Here is a 25,446-nt window from a genome sequence, read left to right as displayed (position 1 = left end):
TATCCTCTCCGAGGGCAGGATTAGCTTAAAAATTGACAAGTCTTGAAAAATACTAAGCATTTTATTCTTGTGATTAGCCTTGCAGTGACTGAGTCCGTGGGAAGGATACGGTTCATGAGTTCAAGCTTTTCCCTATGACCAGAAGTTCTCAAAAGCTTAATCTTTTTATATATGGGGAATATCTACACCATAGATGAAAAGTTACTCCAGCTGGAAGCTGTGGGGGAAAAGAGGGAAGCACAAGATAGGTGTGCTCCAACTAGCAGTAGGAGCTAGGACTGAGTATATAAACCCTACTGCTTCTAGATCAAGCTTGTAGATCCATATGGCATTGTCCCATGGTCTTAGCATCCCAGGTGTCTCTTAGCTTAAACATTTGTGCATTGTGCTTCACTGAGCGCTATGGATACAGTCTATGGACTTCAGAAGCTCAGGGCATAAAGAGAAACACATCAAGATGAAACCTCTGGTTTAATTGAATAGGAATTTTCTTGTTATTGAGTCCAGGGTTTCACCCTCAATTTGCAAAGTCCATAGTACAAATGTGAAAGCTGGAAAGCTGTTTACTTCTACACAGTAGAAGTAGCTCCTCTGATGTTAACTGAATTTATTTCAGAAAAGATGTGAGTCGAAAGAGAACCAGACCTTGCTAAGAGTTGCAGCAGAATCCTTTGAATTCTCTGTTCGGGACCCAAAGAAAGAAGTAAATTGATGAAAATGCAAAACATGCTATCTTTTCCTCTCCTATTATTGGTAAAAATTCCAAAATGTGAATTTAGAAAAAACAGGTTTCCCTATAAAAAAAACGTGCCTCTCCTGCAAAAATTCTTTGCAGAAGCAGTGATTTCTACTTAAAGTACTTAAAGAAAATTCACATTTTTTCCAGGAGAGGGTGGAATTCTGCTATTCTTTGTACTCCAGGTAAATGAATAAATAGAAACACCATGTTCACAAATATTGCATATACTCAATAATATGATTGGAAATGTCTTTGCCCTGGATTAAATTCAAAAGAATTAGAAAGCAATTACACTTTGCTACATTATTATTGAAAGAACAAAATCTCCTCCGGCTAAGGGAATCATTTGCATTTGGTATATGTTAGATAAGAAAGTATTAGATTTGGTATATGTTAGATAAGAAAGCGGCTAGCACACGGGGTCCATTTAACTACATCTTGTAAGGCACTGGGCCAAATGATTTCAGGGCATCTCAAAGGTTCATAAAACACACCTGGATATGAGTCGTCTTATGGATCAGGTTCATGGAAAGTTTTGCTGAGGTTTACAGATCGCTTGTGTAAATCTCATTGGAGTCATTGTGGTTTTGGCATGGAATCAGAGAATATTGAACCTGAAACTTGTGGTTTGTTTTTAGACTATGAGTCACACACACGGTGGGTAGAAAGTGGTACAGCTCACTTGATAACAACGGTTTGCACCAGATGAGGGGCTGAAATTGGTTGCAATTATTCATACCTGAACACAGCATGAAACCAAGTGTCACAGTGAATATGTCAACAAAGAACCAGAAAAATTAACTATCCCAAGGAGGGAAATTATCACCTTTCTTCTCTTATTGTTTATATATGCACCACACTTTAAACCAACTCATTTGCCTTCGTGTATCTCATTTCCCTTTTACAGTTCCATCAAGGTCTTGATGACACCTGTCATTAAGACAGATGAGCTTGGTAAACAGCCCAAACATGAGTGGCCTAGAGGATGCCTGCGGGCAGCCTACAGATGTTCTAGAAATGGCTATATGGATGTGTAAATCTGAGTCAGGAAATATGTCAGACAAGCCTGTTTCCTGGCCTTGCACCCTAAGGTCGCTGTAAATGCAGTCATTATTATCAAGAATGATTTAGTAATAATAGTTAGGCTAATACCTTTACTAATAACAGCTAGAAATAAAAGTTCTGTCTTTACTGCTAAATTAAACTATTCTGGATCCAGGGCACTGGAAAAGAGTTACCTGTACTGTTAAATTGCTAGAATGGTCTTTGGTGCATTTAAAGCCTGGATCACCTGGCACTAACCCAAGCAATTCCTGGGCAGATCTGGAAGTAAACATACACCAGGGACCTTTCCTAAGAAGTAGCTTGAATGTGGCTACCCAATTTAGAGGCTGTGGGAATTAGACCCTATTTTGGAGGCTACGTAGCATGAGTATGTATAGATAGTGTCATTTTGTGCCAGGGCCAGAGTATGTGCCCTGATACTGTTCTGTCTACTAGAATAACCGTAGCCCATGGTGCTACTTCTGGCTGAGGGAGATAACCTACAGGCTGCTGGAGACTAGGAAGATACACTGGGGAAAGAATCATTTCATATGTGCCCTTCTGTATTTCTCCAAGACTCCTACAACTGGCCACTGGCAAAGATGGCTTGAGTTGACCCAAAATGGTTAGTCTTGCCACAGCATCTAGTGTGTCTCATTCCAAACTCTACACAAACACAGAAAAAAAATGAGGGTCCTTACCCCAAGGAATTTCTAATAACTAATCCTTTACAGTCTCCAGTTAGTGGTGCCTGAGGAAGCATTCCTTAACTTATGATTGCTCCCCTGATTAACTCGCACAGTAATTCTCTGATCCCTCAAGGAAATTTGGTTGCATACAGTGCTCATTCTGCAATGTTCTCACTTGTAGAGTCTAAGGCAAAAGAGAGTCTTTCTCGTTACCTACTCTGCCTTTCTACATAACAGACTGGATCAGATTCAGTCATTAAATATAACAACTTACGGTCAGCCTTCAGTGCGCCTAAGCAAAAAAACATCTAAGTCTTGGCCTGACTCCAACAAACATAAAACTAGCCACATCCCTTGGAAAACTCTTCTGACGGTTGATAAATCCCATTTGAGAAGCTCATGGTAATTGCCACCAGTAGCCATAAACTATGTAGACTATTTGCCATAACACAATGTGGTTTCAAATGCCATACAAGCAGGAGCATTGGATTTTAAGGAAGAATTTGTTTCTGTTTTTGTTTTAATTTAAGACAGTCAGTAAAAGGAAGGCCTAGTGATTCAAGAGTAAGTGCAGAAATCAGGACATCTGTGACTAGACACATAGTCATGTTGCTGGGTTCCTGTGACTTAAAGAAGTCTTAATAACTGTTCAGCTGGTGGACCTTGGATAATTGCCATTTGTAAGGGAAATCCTCTGTTGCTGCGCAGTTGCTGCCATGTAATCCTGCATGTCATTTCTTATAGTTTAATTGTCTGTGAGGATTTTGGGTCTTTCTATGATGTCTGTCTGCCTCTTTGCCCCTAGAGGCATTCTTCCCTCTCCACAGACAGGCGGTGGGGATCTGCACACAGGTGCAAAACCAGTGAGATTTGCAGTCCAAAAAGTTTATTTCTCGGTGAATTATGATTGAATTAAACTTAGAGGTTTACTGGAAACATTTGTGGACTAAGTGGGCTACAAAAGGAAGAAAATACTTTCCTCTGCTTTTTCAAATGAATACTACATGAAGGAACACAAAACAACAAGCCTCTTCCATGTGCGTCTAAGTTTATACCCACAAAAAGGTATAATAGGAAACCAAAGACTTGTAATATTGAAGTATTCTAGATTTACTCAACAAAATGGTATAGAAATTAAAACAGAGCCACTGGGACAATATATGCCAACCATACACTATGTTGCAGAGGTGACTTAACTTAAGATTTGAGTTTAGATCTAGAGTTATAGTAGTAGAAAAACAAAAGCAGATTGAAGGGGCAACACACTCAGGTCTATGAATAGCACTTTCATTGATGGAAAAGATCGATTCATCTGTAGGAGAGGAGATTTTTCCTATTTTGTGTTCAGTTTTCAAGAGATCAAGGAAAAACTGCCAGCAAAAGAGACACTCCGAACATGCTTTTAAATGCTGTGAATTATGTCATTCTAAACCAGACAAAGTCAATCAAGCAGTAGTCCAGATACATTGCTTAGGAATCTTACTGCTATTCAGCTCATATGTCAAATCGTGGAATGAATGTCAAAAGTTACTGTTCTTCCCACTCCCAGCCCCCTTTCCAAGAAGTAGTGGCCCTCTATAATAAGGCTAGACATAGGCACGTGATAAAAGAAGTTAATGAAATTATTAAAAGACAATTTGAATTATTCAAAGAGAATAATGTGAGAAACAAGCAAATACCCAAGAAATATGAAACCTCCAGACACCTTTGAATAGTCATGGAAGAATGGAGGCATGTTTTCATCGTCTCTAATGGAAAATGCAAATAAAGGTAAGATGTACAGTCAAAATTAATCTTCAGCACCAGTTGAAGTAGGCTATTTCAGGAAATTCCCCAAACTGCAACAAATTCACCATTTTCTCTCCTCAAAGAAACCACTAGTATCTGATGAAAACTTCATCAGCTTCAACTACTGCACAGTGACTACTTCTGGTCAGTTAGTACCCATGTCATTCTAGCCATGTCTTGCCACTTCTTGGCACATTGGTATGAGATGGGACTCTGGGAGAATAGAGACCTTTAGGTAGGATGATCACCACCATAGACCTGAAAACGTAAAAGATAACTGCATGTCTTTAGATGGAAAGAAATATGGAAGTTGAATAATAGTGAAGAGATTGTGTTTACTGAGCGTGCAGTTATTGTATATCCCAGTTAAAATATCAGTGTTTATAATGACTAGAAGGAAAATTGTGGGAAACTCATTTAAGAATCACAGGGAGAACATTAAGACTGCACTAAGAAATAGGAGGCAAATCTTTTCTTTAGAGAAATGGGTGAAAAAAAATCTCAAAAATGGAAGAAGTGAAGAGGAAGTTACTACCACTACACAAGATTATTATCTCCATACGGACTGAACAGGAGTCCAAGCCTTGAAAACTGGAGAAATCAGTGATAAAATAAAATACTTATCCATAGATTGTAACACATCTTGGCAGCAGGGTTAGGTTAAGTTTGTTTTCCTAATTCGAGTTTGCTACATTTGTAGTAGTAAAGCAAGCAGTGCCAGACCCAGTTCTTCAGAAGCGGTCTGGCTGCTCAGACACAGGCTGGCCACATCCAAACCACCTATGGTGAACGGTCCCAGGCCCTAACTCTAAACTGTTGGGAGACAGTTACTCTGGGCCAAGACCAAACCAGGGAAGATGTTAAGAATTTAGCAGAATGGAGAAGAGAGGGATGAGATCCTGTTCCAGCACTTTTTAATTTAGTAGTATAGTTGTAGCTGTGGTACACAGCGAGCTTCACCTTGCAAATAAATTGGTGGAAGCTAGAAGAAAAGAACCTAACTGATTCTGAAGGCATCTAGACACCTGTCTTTGGCCAGCTCCAACTACAATGGACTGTCAGCTTAGTCTCAACAGCTGCCACTTACCTCACTTAGAGAAACATTTAGACACTGACATTCAGGTAGCTGAATCTGAAACGAATCCAGCCCCAGATATCTGCAGTCATTTAGACAGTTACTTGGAAAGCAGCTAAAGTGCCTATTTCTTTCCATTGGCTGCTGAAATACCCTTGGGCATGGGATTCGTCTTGCCTACCATGCAGTTGCCTACAAGTGAGCCACTTTTTTCTGCTCTCCCATTAGGAGAAACACAGACTCTAGACATGCTTAGAAAAGATGAATCCCACAGTAGGGTGGCCAGCTTGCTCATCTTGGACTTAGACAACTGACTCTTAGGCCATAAAGTCTGAGGAGATGAATTATCTATTTTGCTTATCCTAGGCCATGCTTGGGTTGTCCACAGCTAAGTTCCCTCTCTTGCTCCTGAATCCCTTTTCATAAATCCTCAGTTTCTACAGGACCCTCAGTTTCTCAGCCAGATTGCAATTTCACTTGTCTGGCATATGTAGAATGGCACCATCCTTTCCCGTTTTATCTCTTCTCTGCCTGCAGTCAGGCTGACACTCTTTTAGCCTCTAGATCAGTAGGGTTGGGAAAGCTGTAGCAGTAGGATATTTGGGAAGGACATTTTCCTTGGATCTTCCAGCTGAGAAGAGGAAGCTCTTTCCAGAGTGGTGGGCATAGCAGAAAGCACTATGGTATGACATGTTGTCTCCATCAGGAAAGCCAGCTTAAGGCACCATTATCCTTCCCTCTCTCCTTTATGGCTGCACACTCCTGTCCCTGTGCCAGGTCAAAATGATCTGGATTAAAAATATTCCTCCATTTTTTTTTCCCCTGGTGGATAGTGGGTCATTTGAACCCAAGTCATTTCAGTCATCTGGTTCAGAAAGTGACACCACAAATAGTTGTAACATTACCACTGAGGAGCTGGCATATGGCACTGTGAAGGTGGAAAATGTGGCAAGGAGCAGCGTAACTGCTCCACTTGGCTGCATTGCCAGGGACAAGTTAGGCTAACATGTGAGATCTCTTCAGAAGAAATGGAAGAACACGTTAGTCTACGTTACAAAGAGATGAAGAAGAAATCAGGAGAATCTCAGGTTTGTCAGGAAACTCCTCTGGGAACAGAAGAAAAAAGTAGTTGTCATGCCCTGAATTTATTACGAGCCCACCGCAGTCGGCACATTCACCAAATCATCAACACAAATGCATCTCCTGATCCCACTCATATCCCAATTATTTATGTATATATTAGCTATATTACAACAATGCTAAGGATCTCACATCATGAACAGTACCCTGTTCTGTTAGAGGTACAACCACAAGGTGCTACCTAAGGGCTGTCTTATGTTGTTGAATTCCTGGTTATTAGGTACAGAAAAAGTTAAGCCACTGTTGGGCCATGCCTCCCAGGAGAAGGTGGGAAACTCCATTACTAGAAGTTTATTTAAGGATTTTATACCCAGCCGTAAAACATTGAGCTTCTGGACTTCTATCAGAAGTTGCCTCCCATTGACCCAAACCAATATCTGATGTATAAAGTTCTTGAATGGCTGAGTAACATTCTTCTACATCACTGCTTCATGTAATTCCTGGGGAAGTAACTAGTGTGACAGTAACCACAGAAGCCCAAAGGATTAAGGTAATGTGGGTAAACTATGGGCCCCATGAGCTAAAGGATTTGCATCACGGGGAATGCAAATGCTGATGTGATAACACCTGTTAGAATAACGGACCAGCAACAGGTACCAGAGATACTTGCCTTCTTCCCATCAACAGTGTAGAGCTTCTTCACTGGGAATTGCAGGATCTCTGAAATCTCATCCAGGAGCGTTTTGAAACTCCTGGCATTTCTGCGGTTCAAGATAATCGAGCGCCGAAAACCACTTTCTCCATTCTTAACTAGAGTGATTTTCTTGGGTATTCTGGGGCCATGGTGAGTGAAAGGTGTGGAATAATCTTCAAGCTTGGCCTCCTGAGCTGCTCTTCTCAAGGTACTGGAGGGACGACCATTTCGTGGAGGGCCTGGCCTGTGTCCCCCAGAAGTAATGCTAATAGGCTTAACATATTTCTTGTCGGAGCAAAGATAACATCCTCCATCTTCCAGCTGGTCTAGCTCACTGATGCAATGTATTCCTCGTGGGGTGGTGATCGTCCGTACTCCAAACGGCAGTGGGACCCGATGAGAGAGGTCATCCATGAGTGCATTGAAGCTCTTGAAGCTTCGCTGGTTGATGGCCATCTTGACTCCTGCAAACTGAGGATCTCCACTCTTGAAAAAGGTTATTTTTTTGGCTGGGGGTATCTTGGTGACAGTGCTTGTCCGAGCCACAGAGAGAAAGGGCTGCTCATAGTTGTAGGAGCTGGTGGTTGACAGGTAGTCAGCAGGCACCTGAGTCATCCCTCTTGCTTAAAGGTAGCTACAAGAGAAGAAAAAGAGTAGGGTTTGTTTGAGTCATGCAGAATCTGTGCCTGACTAGCATGAGAGCAAAGTTTGTTTTCCTCACAACAGTTTTACCATCTATGCTTGATGAAGAGCAGACTGTACCAACGTGGAGTTATGAACTCACTGGCTCAGGCAGATACGAGGAAACACAGCAGGAAGAGTAGCCATAACCCTGCTCCTCACAGTTAAACCATCCTTGTCCTGCAGATGCCAACGAGAATTCAGTCAGTCGCCCCTGAGGCACAAAGAGCATGAGTCAGACCCCAAGCAAAACCCACAAAAACTGATATTTGTGTATTGTTGTCTTTTTGAGTTTTGTGTCTTCCTTGCTTATATTTTTGAGGTTTTCTCTGAAACTATCAGAGCCAGCGATTACTTTGGTTTTATTTTTACAAGCAGAGAGCCGAGATTCTCATGTAACCTTTTAACCCTGTGAACTGGCGCATAACAAAAAACAAAACAAAACTGAATTTGTTCATGTAGTGATTGCACGTTGTAGCACACGACCACTCCTGAGTGTACCGAGGGGCAGGGTAACCTGGTTTCAGAACAGCTGCATGTGGCCATGCCACAGTGTGCTAAGGCAAGATCTGGATGAAAATCCATGGCAGTTATGCAAACAAATATGTTAAGAAATATTGCAAAACCTCAAATAGATCTACAAAAGTTGGTTCTGCTAAACAGTGGGAAAATTTGAATTCAGCCTCGTAAGCATAGGTGTGAGGAGAACGATCTGCCCAATTTGTGATGGAGTGCCTCGTGTCCTTCACTTTTAAAGCTAACCTGACTTTAGTGCTTAAGGCTGGAGGTTGAAACGCACCTTTTGGAGCCCAACTGTTTTTAATGTCTTTGACATGATGTGGAAAAGTGGAAGAGAGACTGGACTGTACTCTTTCTTGCTCTTTCTTGCTTACCGTTATCAAATGCATTGTTTTGGAAGTCAGCCACTAAAAATTCAGACCCTACATGGAACGAAACTACTACACAAAAGAAGATGAGGCTTTATTTTTGACATGGAAAAAACCCAAACGACACTATTTACAACTGCTAAAATATTGGCTGTAACGAGTACGACAAAAGTCTATTTCACAAATATGAACAGTGATTCCACAGTTCACTTTGAGTTAGTTACTCAAACTTAAATGAAGACTCTCAAAATGGCATTTAGAGATGTCATCTTCTGATCAGAAGTTACTGCTCACATATAGGCAGCAAACCATTTGAATTGTTAATAAGGAATACAGTAGCTTGTCCTGTAGTGCGCAGAAGGTGGTTCTGGCTACAAGCACCCACATCCAATTTACTTTCTAAATTATGTTCTTAATTGATAGCAGTTTTCTATGCACCTTCAAAAAAATCTCTCACAAGACAGAAATTTTTTAGTGTTCACAAATGACTTAGAAAACAAAAAATGTACTTATAATGGCATATTTCCTTCAGTATGCTCCTGGTTACACCTCTTGCAACAGCTGAATAAAGTTCTAGTTTTAAGAAAATAGTCATGCTATTCACAAATTATTCTTTGGACAACCAGTTCGGTGACCACTGTAATTAATGGGAATTTTGTCATTGATTGCAGGGGTATATCATTCAAAAAGCTGTAAATGCTGATTTTCTCCACATTTTAGAATAAAGCCATTATTTTCTTACTATGCTACTCTTAAGTGAAATATTTGTGCACTTTGTACCACAGGAAATTCACTCCTGCAATAAATGCAAGTTTAACCTAGGCTAGCTGAGAAAAGACATTAGGCACACTTGAAAGATTATTTATTAGAAAAATCTACTTTTATATATCCATGGACACTGACAAAGATTTCAGTATGATTTATTCTTTCCATGTACCTATTTCACCAAGCAATTATTCACTTGTTTATTTCCCAGTTAAAGGTCAATCCATCACTCTATCTTCCAGGAGGAAAAAAAAAAAAAAAAAAAATATCTAATTTCTCTATTTTTCAACAGCTTTCATAAAGGTGGCTGTAACTTTTCTCCATGAGTCCCACATTAGAGCTTTCAGACACCAGCAGCATAATTTCCAAACAAACCCATTATCCAGACAAATTGTAGTTCCTGGACCAATGCAGGTCCACAATACGCTGGCTGCACTCCCAGAAATCTAACTGCTTCCCAAGGATTTATTCTATTTTTTTCAAGCTGTTAAATTATATTGAAAGTATAAAAAATTAAAATATAGGTCAAATCATAACATACTTTCCCGATACTAATTTTCTTGAGGAATAATTTCACAAGACTGTTAAGGGATCATCAATGTAAAGGAACATTGTCCCTTAAGTTTTGGGTGATGGAGTTGGTTACCCACCCAAGCCTAGATGGTCTGTCAGACCTGCTCTTATGAAGCACTATATAATGTGAAGAAAGAGCCTTCCACAAAAACCTTGCATGAAATTCCCACAGTTCCCACAGGGAGAAGTTTTGTATTGTCCATTTGAAGTTTCAGCATGGGAAGAGGATTCTAGTGAATATCTGGCAAGGCAACAAAAATGGTCATCTTGCCAAAATACACCTTTTTACAGATACATTACAGAGGAGTCTCAATGCATATTTTTGTACTTACATTGAAATACTTCATGCCTCTTGCTCAAGATGACTTTTTCTTATAGAATATCCAAGACATTAAAAATAAATCAAGAAAATAATTTAAAAAAAAACCCAACACAGCCAACCAGCCACCTCTAGGATCTAATGCACGGGACAATGCAGGGAAAAGCATTAGCAGGTTACATGCTGTCAATCAAACTGTCCTCAAAATGACTGACCACAGCTTGGAGGGTTAATCAGGGCTGTGTGGCTAAGGATAGAAAGAAAAGCTCCCTAAGCTGCTGGAGAAGGCTCTCAAATCCACTGGGGCTTTAGGCACAGTTTGCCCAATCCTTCTCTTGCTTGCACCCATGTAACTCAGGTATAAATCTGACTCAGTGACACTCCTCTCAAATCATACCAGTATAAGGGAGAATGCACTCAGGGACAAAGAGGTAATATCTTCCTCTTGCATAAAGGCCTGCAGAGATCTGGATAACTTTCTTGAGCCACCCCACTCATCAAACCACCCACTCATCGACCATATTTATAATCAGATTTATCTTTTACATAACTCCAGGGAAATCAATGGAGCTAGAGTAAAGATGATGGTAGCTCTTACGGATTTGTGTATATGTTTGTTACTTCTCAGCTGGTTGATAGTCACTTAGTCACGACACAGATGGCTGAGACTCACAACAATTTTTCAGTGAAGTATTATCTTAACAGGAAAGTCTGGTGAGTCCTAACTCAAATATTTTCAAGTTCATGGCAGATGACAAAGTCAGATTCTCAGATGGATGCTCAACGGCTGGATCACTGAGATTTGAGCATGAAATAAGGACAGACAAGCAACCCGTCAAGGGTAAATAATGGGAAATGACTTATTCTTTCATAATTCACCTGAGAGCCTTCCTGCTTTCTTTCACACTTCCTTTTTGCAAAGGAAACACCCCCCCCCCCAAAAAAAAAAAAATTGATTGGTTGGATTCAGATACAAAATCAGTGGGAAACCTCACTTTTGTACAGACCAGAATTCTTGTCTGCTAGCAATATTTATTCATTGCTTATGTAGCCATTGCACCTGTGCACCAATGTCACTAACAGCACTAAGCACCTTCTTTTGTAGAAAGCAATTACTTGCAGAGAGATCAGAGTCATAAAAGGCTTTTATTGGAAGGGTAGGGATTTGGGGGTTGTGCAAGAATAGGTTCATCAAGTTTTACATCTTCGATCCTCAAGATAAATCTTCCAAATGTAAGGTTAGTGTTCGAGCCATTACACAGTCCTCCTTATGCAGCATTGCTTTTCCACCTGTGGACAGCACACCTTTCAGACACCATTCCTGTGGGATCCTTGATCCAGAAGAACAAGGTCATCTCTCTGTAGGCTTGCGTCTATTATAAGAGGTCAGCAGCTCTACTAGAAAATTTGTAGGAGTCCATCCATGGGAAAGACTGAACCTCTCATGGAGGCCATGCTACTCAATCAGCAGTGTGTCAGGCAGCCTGATGCCTATTTTTCAATTTCCTGCCGCAGTTCAAAATGACATCTCAGAAAGACTAAACCATAGCAGACAGGGAAGTCATGCACTTCTAAACCCTATCAAACCTCCGCTATCCAACTTCACACAGAGGAAGCTATGTGACCATGTGTTTGGGCATCCATTGTGTGATCCCTTCACCAAAATCCAATACATCCGCAGCACATCTCTTCACATCAGCCTTCACCTTCTGTCCCTCATGCTAGGCTTGATATCTCTGACGGCTTTTTGCAGCCTTCTCTCTATCAGGGACATAGAAGAAGGAGAGGAATCCAGGTGCCACTCTAGAAAGTTCCTGAGCTGAGGCAGAGGAGCTGTCAGAGAACTTGACTCAAAGGATTAAGCACCAAGTCTACAACCTCTATTTGACAGATGAGAAAGCCTTTATGAAAAGCATCCAGACTTGATTTAAATACTTTAAATTATCAAGAGTTTACCCTGTCCAGCAGCAACATTTCCAACAGTTAATCCCACTTAGTGCTAAACATCTGTGCCTTTTCTCTAGCCTGAATATGCCTAGTGTCAATTTTTGTATGGCTTTTGTTGATAAATTAATGTACAGACTGGAAGTTTCTCTTCCCATACAAGTAATTGTAACTTCCATTTTTACAAAGTCATTTCTTCCAGGCAGAAGAAAAATCTACAGGTCACCATTAACATTTGGAATGGGGCTAGTTGAAAAACCTGGGTGTGTGTTCTAGGAAAACCATGATCAAGATTATTTCATTTGAAATTTTTCCCAGAAAAGGTGGGAGTTTCTGGCAAGAAAGATGAATGATCGTTTTGTAAGATCTAACCGTGTTTCTCTAAAAAGGCTCATTTCAATTTGCTCTGTGCCCCTCTTGAGAAATAAAAATATTTTTTAAATGTCAAAGTGATCTTATTAACAAGGAGTACTCACGGTCTGACCAAGCCAAAGTATTGTATGGAAAATGACAAAAGTTGAAACATTTGATTCATAAAACAGAAAAGCATTGAATTGGAAGGCAGCGTATCCATTTGCCTGTGATTGTACAAGAATTCCCTGCAAACAAAACAGGTAGATTGTATATTTTTCCCTCAATGTATTTGTTACTTAAAATGATTTTAAAAGGATTGTCAAACTCTGCGTAGGACTTGAAGTTTTTCTTTGTTTGGAAAAGAGGTTTCCGATAGCCGACACTGTCATTCTGTTCCATGGCTGAATGAGCTTAAAACACAGCGCTCTTCTTCACCCAGGTCCTCGTCAGAGCTGGTGTTAAATACAAGCAAAACCACCTCTTGGTAGGAACAGCGTGTCAATGATCACAGCCATTGCGACCATCCCTTGAACCACATTGCTAGACCAGTAAGCTAGAAGGCATGCTGGAGATGCAAGCCTCTCTCTTCTGTGCTAAAAACAACCTGGATTTTATGGCATCTACAGCTTATACCATTTTCCTCTACTATTCTCAGAGAGGAACATGGACATATCTGTCTAAGAGGTTATGGATTCATTATATCTAAGATTATTTATTTATTTTCCTTCTCTTCTGGGATTCAGTTGGGAATCTACCATATGGATATGTCCTCTATTACAGCTGTACTGTGCCCATGTCCTATTCCTTACAGGTAAGGACAGTCAGGGTCCTAAGCAGAAAAAACCCACAATGTTAGCTTCTCTCAAGTCCCCTCTTGGAGTACGCACCTACCCAAGCTCTTGTATCGGTGTCCGTGCCTATCATCTGGATGTTTTCTTACTCAAAGCAACAGTACAACAGACAGGTTCTTATTTGCAGAGCCCTAGGGCTTGAATGGCAGGAGCAGGGCAGCACCTGGGATGGCCACTCAGAAGTCCTCATTAGTGACCTGGATGGTGACAGAGGACACCCTCAGCAAGTTCCCCAGTAACACCAAACTATTGGGAGCAGCTGATGTGCTGGAGGGCAGGACTGCCATTCAGAAGGACCTTGAAAGGCTGGAGAAACTAGCTGGCATGACCCTCAGGAGAAGAAAACACCAACCACGTGTCAGGGACAGAAGACCCCCATGCAGCAACGCAGGCTCAGGCTGACTGATAGCACCTTTGCAGAAATGGATGTGGGGGTCCCAGTGGACAAGAAGTTGAACAGGAGTCAGCAGTGAGCCCTCGTGGCAAAGAACACCATCCACATACTGCAATATATTACAAGACTGTCCTAAGCAGTCCAAGAGAAGTCATGACGCCCTTCTGCTTGGCTCTTCTGAGAGCATATCGACACTGTGTCCAGGTTTGCACTCCATAGTACAAGAAAGATATTGGTATACCAGAGCGGGTCCAGCAAAGGCCACCAAGATGACAGGGCAAAATAGGAGCACACAGTGTGCAGGGGGAGGATAAGAGCACTAGAGCTGTTCAACTTGGAGAAGAGACTTGAAGGCGTTCATATCATTGTCTATAACTACCTAGGACGTGGTTATAGAGAGCCAGACTCTTCCCAGAAGTGCATAGTAAACCGCTAAGATGTGTCAGATACAAGGGGTAGCATGCGAGATGCCATTTAGGTATTAGAAAAAAATTCTTCATGATGGTCATCAAAGACTGGGACCAAGAGGTGGAGGAATAATCAACCCTGGAGATATTAAAAACTCAGCTGAGCAACCTGCTCTATTGGGCCTGGCTGTAAGTGTGTGGTTGGACCAGAGAACCTCCAAAATCCCTTCCAGCCTAGTTTATACTGTGATTCAGCGAAGTTAAGGCAGCTTCTCCAAAGGTTGTCTGCACTCTGCTTGGCTCAGGCTCATGTGGTATTTAAGATCTCGGTAAGTGTCAGTTTAATATGATACGTCCTTTGTAGCAATCTGAACTGTGCCATCCTTGGAGATGTTTTCTGTGATCTGGTAGAATATTCCACCTCTAATTAATTTCACATTATTAACGCTTCCCTTTTGTTATTACTGGATTTACTTCTAAGAAAATTAAATATTCCTTTATGTGAGGCAGATCCTAATAGATAAGGTTTTCTGTTGATGATTTAGGAGGCTTTGAGGGGAGTGGGCAGTTGGTTTGTTTGGGGTTTTTTTTAAGACCTTATTGCTTTATCTTTATTTGGGTCCATATCTGTTTGAAACAAGTCAATCTTGAAAGCACAGCAGTCCAAATCTCCAGCTACTGCCTTCAATGCAAAGGATTACATTGCACTTAACCTAGGTAATCAAGAAGCCCAGCTTTCTGGAGGATAAGAATTAGTCTCAAGGATCAGATTCACCTACAGCAAATCTCCCTCCTGTTCTAGATGCATTATCTAATTAGTTTTTCAGCCATAAACCATGGGTGCAAAGAGAGAAAACCCTCTGAAATTGCTAAAAAAAAAAAAGTTTTTTTTTCCCCAAAGCTGATCACTTTTAAAAGCATTTATTCTGTAGACAATGTCTCTAGAGTTGATACATCAGTCTTCACGGACTTAAATTATGAACCTGAGTCCCTTCAACATGAGACAAAATACAGTTGAGAAATGTTATTACTTTGCCAAGAGTCACCCTCACCATGCAAATAACAGGTGCATTTATGCAGTTGAAGACCAAAGCTCATGGTATCAGTAGCAGTCCAGAGAATAGGGGCTGAGCCATAAAGACCTGGTTACAGGTTTGGGACCTCAGGCTGGACAGACCTTACGGAGATTGGGTCCTCAGCACTATACTGAGACTTTGTGCAAACTCCTGAGTTATGAGATTTGCTCTCTGCTTAGGAGGAAACATAAGGATGGTTGTACATGAGTACAACATAATAAAACAAGATGATGGATGGCACACAGAACATCCATTATGTTCCCTTGGTGAGCAGAAAGAGACAGGGACATGGTGGTGCCCGTTCATTATTCCTTCCCCTACATATCCTGTTGTCTCCCATCAATCAGTTCTCCGAGTTCCTCAATACCATCGTACTGTAACAGCTCCCCTAGGATGCTGTTAATCACAGTCCAGTATGAAATGAAAGCATTCTTCCACTGAAAGGAGCAGAGAAGCCCTAACAGATGATTGGTTTTTCTTTTGCTAAAGGAACGTAGGATTTGCCTTTCCTAGAATGAAAACAAGGGCTTAAGAAACAGAGGCAGAGAGGCCAATTCTGCCACATACTCACACCCAGCTGTTGTCTATCAATGCAACAGCTCTGTGACACAGCCCTGATTACACACACTTCTGCAACAGGCTCTGACTGCGACAGTCGCGTCTGGGTGTTTCAGACTGCGCACAGTCCAGCTCCACCAGCAGTTCAGGAATATCACTAGAAGCTGGGGACAATGCTTTTGTTTCAGAAGGTATTTCTAGTGCCATAGCCAGGAATTCCCTAAGAATATTGCTACTTTAAAGATCCAGGATTTTAGGTAACCTGCACTGCGCTTTACTCATATTTCTGGCAATATTGGGGAGAATAAATTTACATTTCCTTTTGAGGCAGGCTTGAAGTTTTATGTCCAAGTTCATCTTCATGTTTGTGCCAGGAAACTGATAAACAGATGTGCTATTCATCACATCAAATGGAGGTGACAGAATGGCAAGATCAGAACAGCTTGCCAAGTTCTGGGCCAGAAACCTAGAACAGACCCATCTGACTACATGAAAAGAACAAGATCACAAGAACATATCTGTATCACAATTATTAAGTATGGTGTGATTAGCAGGGTGTTAGCAGTCCTTTTGTCTTCTCATGAAGACTGTCTGGTATGCATGTCCCTTGATGATGTGACCACAGCCACACAAGGTAGCTCCTCCACCTCCCATTTCTCATTCCAGGGCTGTTTCCATCTCCAAGGAGAATATAAAAGCTTAGTCACAGAGGAAGTTTTATAGACAACCAGTTGAGATTTCCTAGGCTGGTTAACTCACACGCACCCACTCCCCTTAACAACCCAGGCTTTGCTTCCTCGTCTTCCTGTCTGTAAAGGGGAATGAAGAAAGAGGCTGAGCAAAGCCGATTATGTGAGTAATCAGGAAAGCAAAACAGTCGACTAGAGTGAGCAGCTGAAGAACTAGGAATATGCACAAAACCCAGGACCTGAGGCAAGGCATGCCTAAAACGTGACACCCAGGAGCCAATTACTGCAAAATGAACCAAGAAAGTCACCAAGAAAGCTTTGGAGAGGTTTCAATCTACAACTGGATCTGGACTTGGCAGCTAAAGGCTATCTGTCAGTAGAAGAAACTCGCTGTAGGTTCCAGCAACTGCAGGTGTTAGAAGCTTTTTTTCCCCAGTTTCCATGCAAGCCAGCTCCAACTCTTCTTCCTCAGGACAGCGCCCAACTCTGCAAATGTACAGGCACTTCATTGCACATTCCCCATCCGAGTTCAATGTGGGGCTATCCACGTGTGCAACAAAATGACCACTTGCATCCTAGTGTCTTCATCTGCCGTAAGGAACAGGTTAATTTCCTCTACACCACCATCATTTCCCAATTTTATATTTCCAACAAAACATTTGCTTGAGGTTATTAAACCTTTGATATGTGACGTTTGCTTTTTTCCCCACTATGGATCTCATTTTTCTGACCATTTCTAACATTTCTAGGCCCCTTTATACCATTTCTCTTTCCTTTCTGATGCTCTCAGTTCCTTCCAAATGATTATCAATTTTGATTTTCATTAATGTGGTTTTTTTTCCACTCTTAAAAAATTATTTCAAAAGATATCAAATCAGATCACTCCACATTTCAACGTGTATACTCTTTCTCTCTCGCTTTTTCAGTACGTTTATTACTGAATCTGTGGATAACTTTTATTCATCCAACAATGTATCTTCTAAACCCCTTTGAAATAATTTTCCAAGCCAAATTAAGCACTGTATAAAATCTGATAAACATTAGAAGCAGTCAAGTTTCTCTGGCATCGTGCATTTATTTGGCCTTCTGTCTACAAATCTTGTGCCATACAGCTGTGTACTTATTTCTGTCTTAACATTTGTTCCATTATATTAGAAGACACAATGTCTCACCTGGAGTGACTCTCTCCTTTTGGCTTTGAGTGGTAGGGAAAAAAAAATCAGGGATATTACCCCAGCTCTTTCTCCTTTATTCATCCTAATTAGCAGCAGTTGCCTTTGGGAAGCAATACAGTTGGTTTCTCAATTCATTCTCTAATGTCCAACATGCCAACATGATCAGCAAAGCTGATCTGTGTGCATTCCGATTTTTTCAAGGATACCTCCACTTGTTCTTTATCAATTTTTTTTATAGTGACTTCCTTCCTCACTTTAAATCCTGTCCAAACTACTCTCCTATAGTTTTCTTCTTTAGGAGAGGTGGTGTTTTTTTTTAAAGGCATCCAATAACTTAGCCAGTTTTGAATCGTTGTCCTCCTTTTTCATTTATTAATGATCCTGATTTTTCCACTACTTTTGCTCTACCCCCAAGATTTACATCCTTCCAATTTTACTTATTCTTGATTTTAATTCATGTCAGCAGAACTTTGACCTCTCATCAAGATTAGCATTGCTAATATCGGTACCCTGGCCAAAGTCTAAATTTGGTGGTTTCTGCAATTTTTGCTTGCCTACACTTTTAACACAATAAACTGTTCTTTCTTTTCCCCATCTATTGAATCTCAGTGCCAGGTTCTCAGATTGGATGAGCCAGCAGGACGCACTGGAGCTCACGAGATCTCTTGGGATTAGTGCTTGCTGAACACCTGCTCCTTTTGGGCACTGCGCAGGAGCAAAAGGGACAATGCTTTCTCTCCACCGCCAGCTGCGTGACAACAGTGGGTATTTCCTACACGCACATCTCTTACCAGATGTGTTGGGGCCATTCTGGAAGAACAAAGTGTTGTGGTGGGGTAGTACGGTCAGGTGGGTCCACAACTGCTCGACCCCAAACAGGGTCGAAGAGATCATGTGCAACCAGGGAGCAGGGACAAGGATCAGCCAATGCCTGGGCACCATGGGACAAATATATCCTAGCTGGGAAGGATGCTTTGGGCTGGATGTGGATATCTGTAATGTCTCTACTTGAGACAGCCACTCCAGGCTTCCTTCAGATTCACTAGAAAGATCTTTTAGGCTGTGTTCATCTCATCCTGAACTGGATGTCTCAGATGAACTCTACCTTAAGACAATTGTTTCTCTCCACTGGCTGGAAAAGAAGCTCAAAGAGATGAACACAGACAGTGACAATAAAGATGTTTCATCAGATGCATGTCATTCCTTGTGTCCTGTCTCTAAATTATCAGAAATGAATACTTGAAATGCTAACAAAAAAAGGGAGGAGGGGGATCCTTCTTGGCGGACGCTCACCCTTCAAAGAACATTTTTTTTAAATTTTTTTTTTTTACACTTGGATAGAAAAGAATTACCAGAAATGAATACCTGAAATACTGAGAAGAAGAAAGGAAAAAAAAAAAAAAAAAAAGCACCACGTTTTCTCCTGGGCTCATGCTTCAAATAGCATTCCTTTGATATTTTTGAGAGATGAGAAGGTAAAAAAGCTTTTTTAAGTTAAATGAAAAATCTTGTTTCATCTTATTTTTCCTTTTACTCTTTCAAAGCAGCTGAAAGGGTGTTTGTTAAAAAAATAGAAAAATAGAAATTTCATATTGAAATATTCAAAACTTCGTGAACAGAATGGTTCGAGCTAATTTCTAACTACAAAAATCTGGAAGTGAAAAATATTTAAAAGACTCCACATTTGAACTTGACATTAAAAAAAAGCTAAAAAAAGCCACCTCCTCTACTTGAGCTGTAGTCGAGAACCAGCTCTTCTCCATGGCAATGGACACTGCGTTTGCTAGCCTTGGTCTGCTTTGCAAGAGACTGGCTATCTTTTGCTGCCTTCCCTCCACATCATCTCCGGACACCCTGGTACTTATTCCTCTTCCTTGTTCTCTCTCCTGTTGACATCCTGCTCCCTGTGATGTCAGCTGGTGACATCATTCTCCACATTCATGGTAGCAGGTGTAACTCTCCGCTGCTGGGTCTCTCCTTTCCTTGCTCTGAGCTCTTTCCCAGATGTGGGTCTGCCAACTCTTTTATCGTGGTTAAAAGAGCACCTCCTTATCTTTCACCACAAACTCTTCCCTCCCCCAGCCCTCTTTGCTGCAAATAACCTGCACTCATATGACACTCAAATTCACAATCTGTGTCGTGTTCAACACCTACATCTCCTTCACACCAAACACTCGTACCTGGATTGTTGCCAAATCCTACAGATTCTTGACTGTAATCACTCCAAAATCTACTACCATCCCTTCCTACTAAAACACCTATCTGTTTCTGAGTTAGCTTATCTCAACCTTTATAAACTTCACCAGCTTTCACAATATTATGCAAGGTCTATTCAAAATCCTGCCTATAAAATTCTTTGCTTCTGCAGTCTGGTGGTTTCCCTCTGTTTCTCCATGTTTTAACATTTTCCTTTACCACCCTCAGCAGCTCTGAAGATCTTCACCTTCTTTCTTGCTCCTGCTTCTCCTGCAGATTGCCAGGGTTGGCCAATTCAGCTCACACCTTGCAATCCATGGAGCAGAAAGCGTTCAGATACCACAGTAATAAGTGACATGTGAAAGCATAGGGAGAGATGTAGTCCTCCTTGCTGCTGTGCACCTCCTTCCCCTGGCCTCATACCCATCCTAAAAACACAGATCTTCTAAAACTTGTAGGAGTTAACACAAAGCTTATATAACACCACAGTCATCACTCAGCTCTTCATCATCAACATTTCCCAGCCTACATCTGATCCTGACCTGGATTCAGATGTGAATGCTGTCCCATTTGTCCTGTCTCTCACTCAAAGGCAGATGTGATAAGAAATAGCACGATTATTTATTAAGAGGCTTTGCGTGCCTTTGAGGAAGCTTGAAGATCACTAGCATGTTAAAGTGGGTAAATGACTCCCCAATAAAAAGGGAATAATAGGTCTGGAAAAGTACTGCAAAATACATCTAGGATTATCTGTGCTGATTTTTTTTCCATGGATTGGCCAAGTGCCATGTTTTTCCGACTTCAGTGTTCACTTTGCCTGAACTTTAATGGCAAGGGCATCTGCCAAATGTGCTTATGGGCTTGCTGAGGTGTTCGTGGAGGGCAAGTCAGAACTACCTCCCCGCGAGACCTCATGGCCAGATCTCAGTGACACAAGATTGGCTTGTGCAGTCAAGAAACAAGGACAACACCAGGTGACTAAGCCTGGTCAGCTAATGCAGAAAGAATGCAAATATGACGAAACCAAGCCACTGAGCAAAAGAAACCTGTGAGCCGTTTGCATGGGATAATTCCAAATAAACTTTGATGCAGCAGTGAATATTCCCTCAAGTAGGACCAAAAAAAAATTCCACCAAACTGCTGGAATTTATCAAACCAACTGTAGCAGCTGTCAGTTGCCTCTTATGTTTAGGATATATATCATTATTCTTAGGTGCACTTTTAGTACCAAAAGTTACTGTAAATGTGTTTCTTCCTAGTAACCCCAGGTCAAATATTCTAAACTTACAACTCTGTAGGTTATTTTTATCACCTGCCAGAGCCTTATCGCTTTCTGGGCTCTGAAAGGCAGGCACTGCTCTTCTGTCACTCCCAGTGCTAACCAGTGCAACCCAGCGCAGCAGCTGGAGATTAACTGGCACCTGTACTTATGTCTCCATAAGGCAGCAAAGAATCCATTTCTCACTCTCACAGCTTTACTGACTGCATCAGGTTAAAAAGTCTAAAACCACATTTGTTTAAGGAGTAGAACTGGCACAATGTGTCTCTGGGACATGCATTGGGTCTGTTGAGTAACCAGATATCACTTCTACAGATTTATTGCTTCTTTGGATTCCAGTAGTGCTCCGAGGCTGCTGCTGAGATGTTTGACGGTAAATGCACATGTTAGGACATCCACATCACCAGCCAGCACGGGCCCAGGCTTGCTGTCAGGAACAGACTTGCCCACTGCCATGCTGTGATCAGGCATGCGTGCACAAAGAGGTCACCTCTGCTCTCTGGGTGCTGTAACGCGAGCCAGCCTCTCTTTGCTGGGCAACATCCAGGTGGCCCTGCATATGCCATCACCAGATACCCAAGCCTGGCTTTTTCCAAGCACGTTGTGGATGCTGAGACCCAGCTGAAGCCCAGGTCATAACACAGAGGGTGGGTAGAAAGCAGGCAGCTCGGGGAGCCCGTGGCGCCTAGGATCTCTCTCCATTTCAGAGCTGTATAAACACAAACCTAAGTGATAGTCATGGTTCCCAGAGCATCAGACAGAAGAGGCAGACAAAGGCTAAAAGGGAAACTGAGGTACTGACAGATCAAGTGACTTGCCCAGTACCACTTATTTGGCCATTGAGAAAGCACTAGGAACACAGCCTTTGTCTCCTTGGTCCCAATACAGTGATTTACACTCCCTCATTAAAGCAAAGAGAAAGAGAAAAAGCCAGTTTCTGACAGAAGTGCATTGTTTCCCAGTTAGCTGCTCTGAAACAAGCATGGAAGGATTTGCATTGCCATGTCGGTAGCCCACCTCTCCTGCTAAGCCTTTAAGTACACACAGGACTCTTCTCACGCAATCCAGGGCACCAACGTCAGTGGAAACACCTAAGAAAGCCAGGCAACAAACTTCACTTCCATGCCCTGCAGGAGGAAGAAGACTGAGGGTAACATTGGACAGCCACAAGCCTGCAGGATGCCGACAATTTTGAGAGGTTTTGAAGAAAAGCAACAAAATGATTGAGGGGTTAGATGAAGGAGGGAGAAAAAAAATATTGAAAGCACTAAATATACATTGCTTGGCCAACTAATGCCCGAGGGAAAATAAAAGAGCTGGCAGACAGGAGGGAGCTGAGAGCCAAGGAAGAAGTAGGATCTCCATTGTTAAGAGCTCTCAGGCCTTGTAAGTGAACAATGAGGAATGACTGTGTGCTGCAAGCCAGGAGATAAGTTAGGCTGAGGGGAAGCTGGTGAGTGTAGGCACTACACAAATAGATGAAATCAAGTCCTTTCTGAAACAACATTTTTAGCACTAGCTGCACCTGGGTCTTGATTTTCTCCTGTGTTTTTCATTCTCTACATGGTCAAAATGTTAAGGTGCTAATTCTTCCCAGGCGTGCAGAAGAACTGCTTAATGTAGAGCAAGAAGGTATAAATAGATGTGATGGGATAAAACTGAGAAAAGGGCAAGTGAGGTCATTTAGATTGGAATATTCTTCAAATGAAGTAGTGGAAGCCCCTTCTCACAGGTTATTTGAAACTAGACTGGGGGCGGGGGAGGGGGGGCGGAAAAGGTTGCTTTCTTTTTTTTAAGGGAGAGTAGACTTTAGGGAAAAATATTGCACCGTAAAGGGAAGAGATGAAGAGATCCATTGTTATCTCTCCAAACTGATTTTTTAATATATTAAAACCACCTAAGCTGTATAAGCGACATTTTACACTTGAATGCGCAGTTTGTCCCTCTTTTACATTAATAAGCACAAATTAACAGAAGAACAAAGAAGCACAACAACTGACAGGAATAAACCTCACCTATTGGCCAATGATTCATGTTTCTCCAAGGCACAATGAGAAGACAGCCATGATTACAAGGAAATATATTAAAGTGATGAGGAAAAAAAACTATTAAAGCTCCAAAAGAGAGACAAGGGAGATCCAGTAAAGCAGAGGAAAAAAAAACCAAAAAAAAACCAAACAAAAAACAACCAACCAACCAAAAAACAGCAAGAGATGGAAACATTATCTTGTGCTCTCAGTTGCTGTAAGGAGCAATTTGGGGGAGTAGAAGATGTAGAAGATAAATACCAATAAATCACCATCACAACCAATAATTCATAGTGATTATAGACAGGCCAAGAACCTACTGTAGTTTTAGACATTCAAAAGCAAATACAACTCTTTGTCCCAACCCTACAAGAAGAGTCACAGAGATGCAGAAATTCCCAGATCAGGAGTAAGGCCATCAGGCAATATTCTTCCATAACAGACAGATGAAACCAGGCAGGTTTTGAGCAAGAGGCAGCTGAGTATTGCCAGGCTGCGCTCTTCAAAGGCTCAATGAGCTGCTGACCTACAGCCTCCTGGTAAATTTATATCAGTACTGTTCTTCCCTTCTGTGTTAAATCAGCCCCTACAGATATGCAGTCCTGACATTATGAGTTTCCTAATACGATGTATAAACACCACAAACGAAAGGCCAGGAGCTACGGGATGAAATGCAGTGCCCCGTACTATTCAAGGGGTCAGATTTGATGATCTAAATGACCCTTATGTCATTAACGACATGAACCTCTCTTCAGCCCAAGAAATGAATTCATTTTTTTTAATAGTAATTCACTGAAGAACTGTCAAGGGTTAATGACCTGAGGCTTGTATTAGCCAAAAAAACCAAAACCCCCCTTTCAGCTTGTCCTTAGACAGACTGGGGGATTGCCAACAAAAAAAAAAAAAAAAAAAAGGAAAAATAAAAGGCCTTGTGGGCTATTTAGATCTTTCAGAGAAAATCAGAGCAGAAATTCTGGTTTAGACTCCAGTTGGGATTGTGGTGAAAGTTACAATCTCTCCCATCCGGGACCGATGTTGGAGCAAGCCTGCAACCAGCCTGGCTCCCTGCCTGGGCAACACTGCTTAAACCAGACAGGAGTCCCCTCTCCATGCACAGGAGACTGAGTGGATCAAGCCCATAAGAAGATACAGTCTCCTGCTGTCCCTGAATAGCAGCAGAGAATTTAAGTGGCCACGGCGAGTTATATCAGGAAAACCGGAATCCAGCTCTGGTCAGAAAGGAGACCTGTTTGCCTGGGAAATGCCTCAATAAGGATGGACCCAGAGCCCACTGCAAAACCTCCCAGGAAAACACAAAAACAGCCTTTGGAAATCTTCCAGGGATAATATCTGCATTGCTCAACAGAGCAAAATACAGCCACCAGCTATGGCTTGATCACGTCAGCAACCTTCCCCCATAAGTATAACCCTTATTTATCATGGGCACCTATTTCTCCCATGTGAACATCAACCACATCTCACTTTCCTAGTAAGAAACAAAGATGTAAGAAAAAAGGACAACAAAGCTACTGAAAAAAGGCAATCAATACTAGCATCAGACCTCCTGCTGCTGCCTGCTCTTCATCACTCCAGTATCTCCGTTGTTGCTCCTTTTCCCTGATTGATTCACAAGTGTATAGAGGGACAGAGAGAGGCAGATTCAACTCACCGCAGCGAAGGTAATCCAGGTACATAGCTTTGCTTGGGTCAATAATCCATCCCGGGTCAGGCCTCCCTTGAGTGCTCACAGCAGAGATCAAAAGCCAGGCAGAGAAATCTCCCTGGTTTACGTTTCTCAACCCTACAAATGAAAGATGGAGCACTTCTGCTCACTCGCTGCCTACACAGGGGGATGGGCCCCCACCTCCCTTCCTAAAGCTTTACATCTCTCCTCTTCTCACAGCCTTCCCCACCACCATGTGCTCCGTGCTCAACCACTTCTCCAGACAAAAAACCAAACAGGCTGTTCTGCCTAGGGTAGCCACTTGGAATGGGATTAAGATGAGCAGAAAGGAGCTTACAGCTGGGCACCATCTGCAGTGACGATAATTAACTAATGAGGTTTTAAAGATGTTTCTTTCTTGTTCCTTATACAGATCTGATGACTGAGAAATTTGCATCACTCTGTGCATCATGGTCTCTGCTGCTTGACAAGCCTGACC

At 41.8% G+C, this 25,446-nt stretch overlaps 1 protein-coding gene across 1 annotated transcript in view; it reads right to left on the bottom strand.

Moving 5' to 3' along the window:
* Positions 1–25,222, bottom strand: part of RP1L1 (RP1 like 1) — a 43,944-nt gene extending 18,722 nt beyond the window's left edge. The window contains exons 1-3 of the mRNA XM_087776410.1: positions 24,954–25,222; positions 7,842–7,970; positions 7,086–7,743 (exon numbers count right to left, since the gene is read on the bottom strand). Coding sequence (XP_087632536.1) covers positions 7,086–7,724 — 639 coding nt within the window. The 5' untranslated portion in view covers positions 7,725–7,743; positions 7,842–7,970; positions 24,954–25,222. The remainder of the gene's footprint in view (positions 1–7,085; positions 7,744–7,841; positions 7,971–24,953) is intronic.
* Between the last annotated feature and the right edge of the window lie 224 nt (positions 25,223–25,446).

This window comes from Nipponia nippon, unplaced genomic scaffold (assembly GCF_047370975.1).
Source record: "Nipponia nippon isolate SJK-2023a ecotype South Korea unplaced genomic scaffold, ASM4737097v1 scaffold_4, whole genome shotgun sequence".
Taxonomy (NCBI): Eukaryota; Metazoa; Chordata; class Aves; order Pelecaniformes; family Threskiornithidae; genus Nipponia; species Nipponia nippon.
The sequence above is the reverse complement of the archived record's forward strand: the minus strand, read 5'-3'. Positions and strand labels throughout refer to the sequence as shown.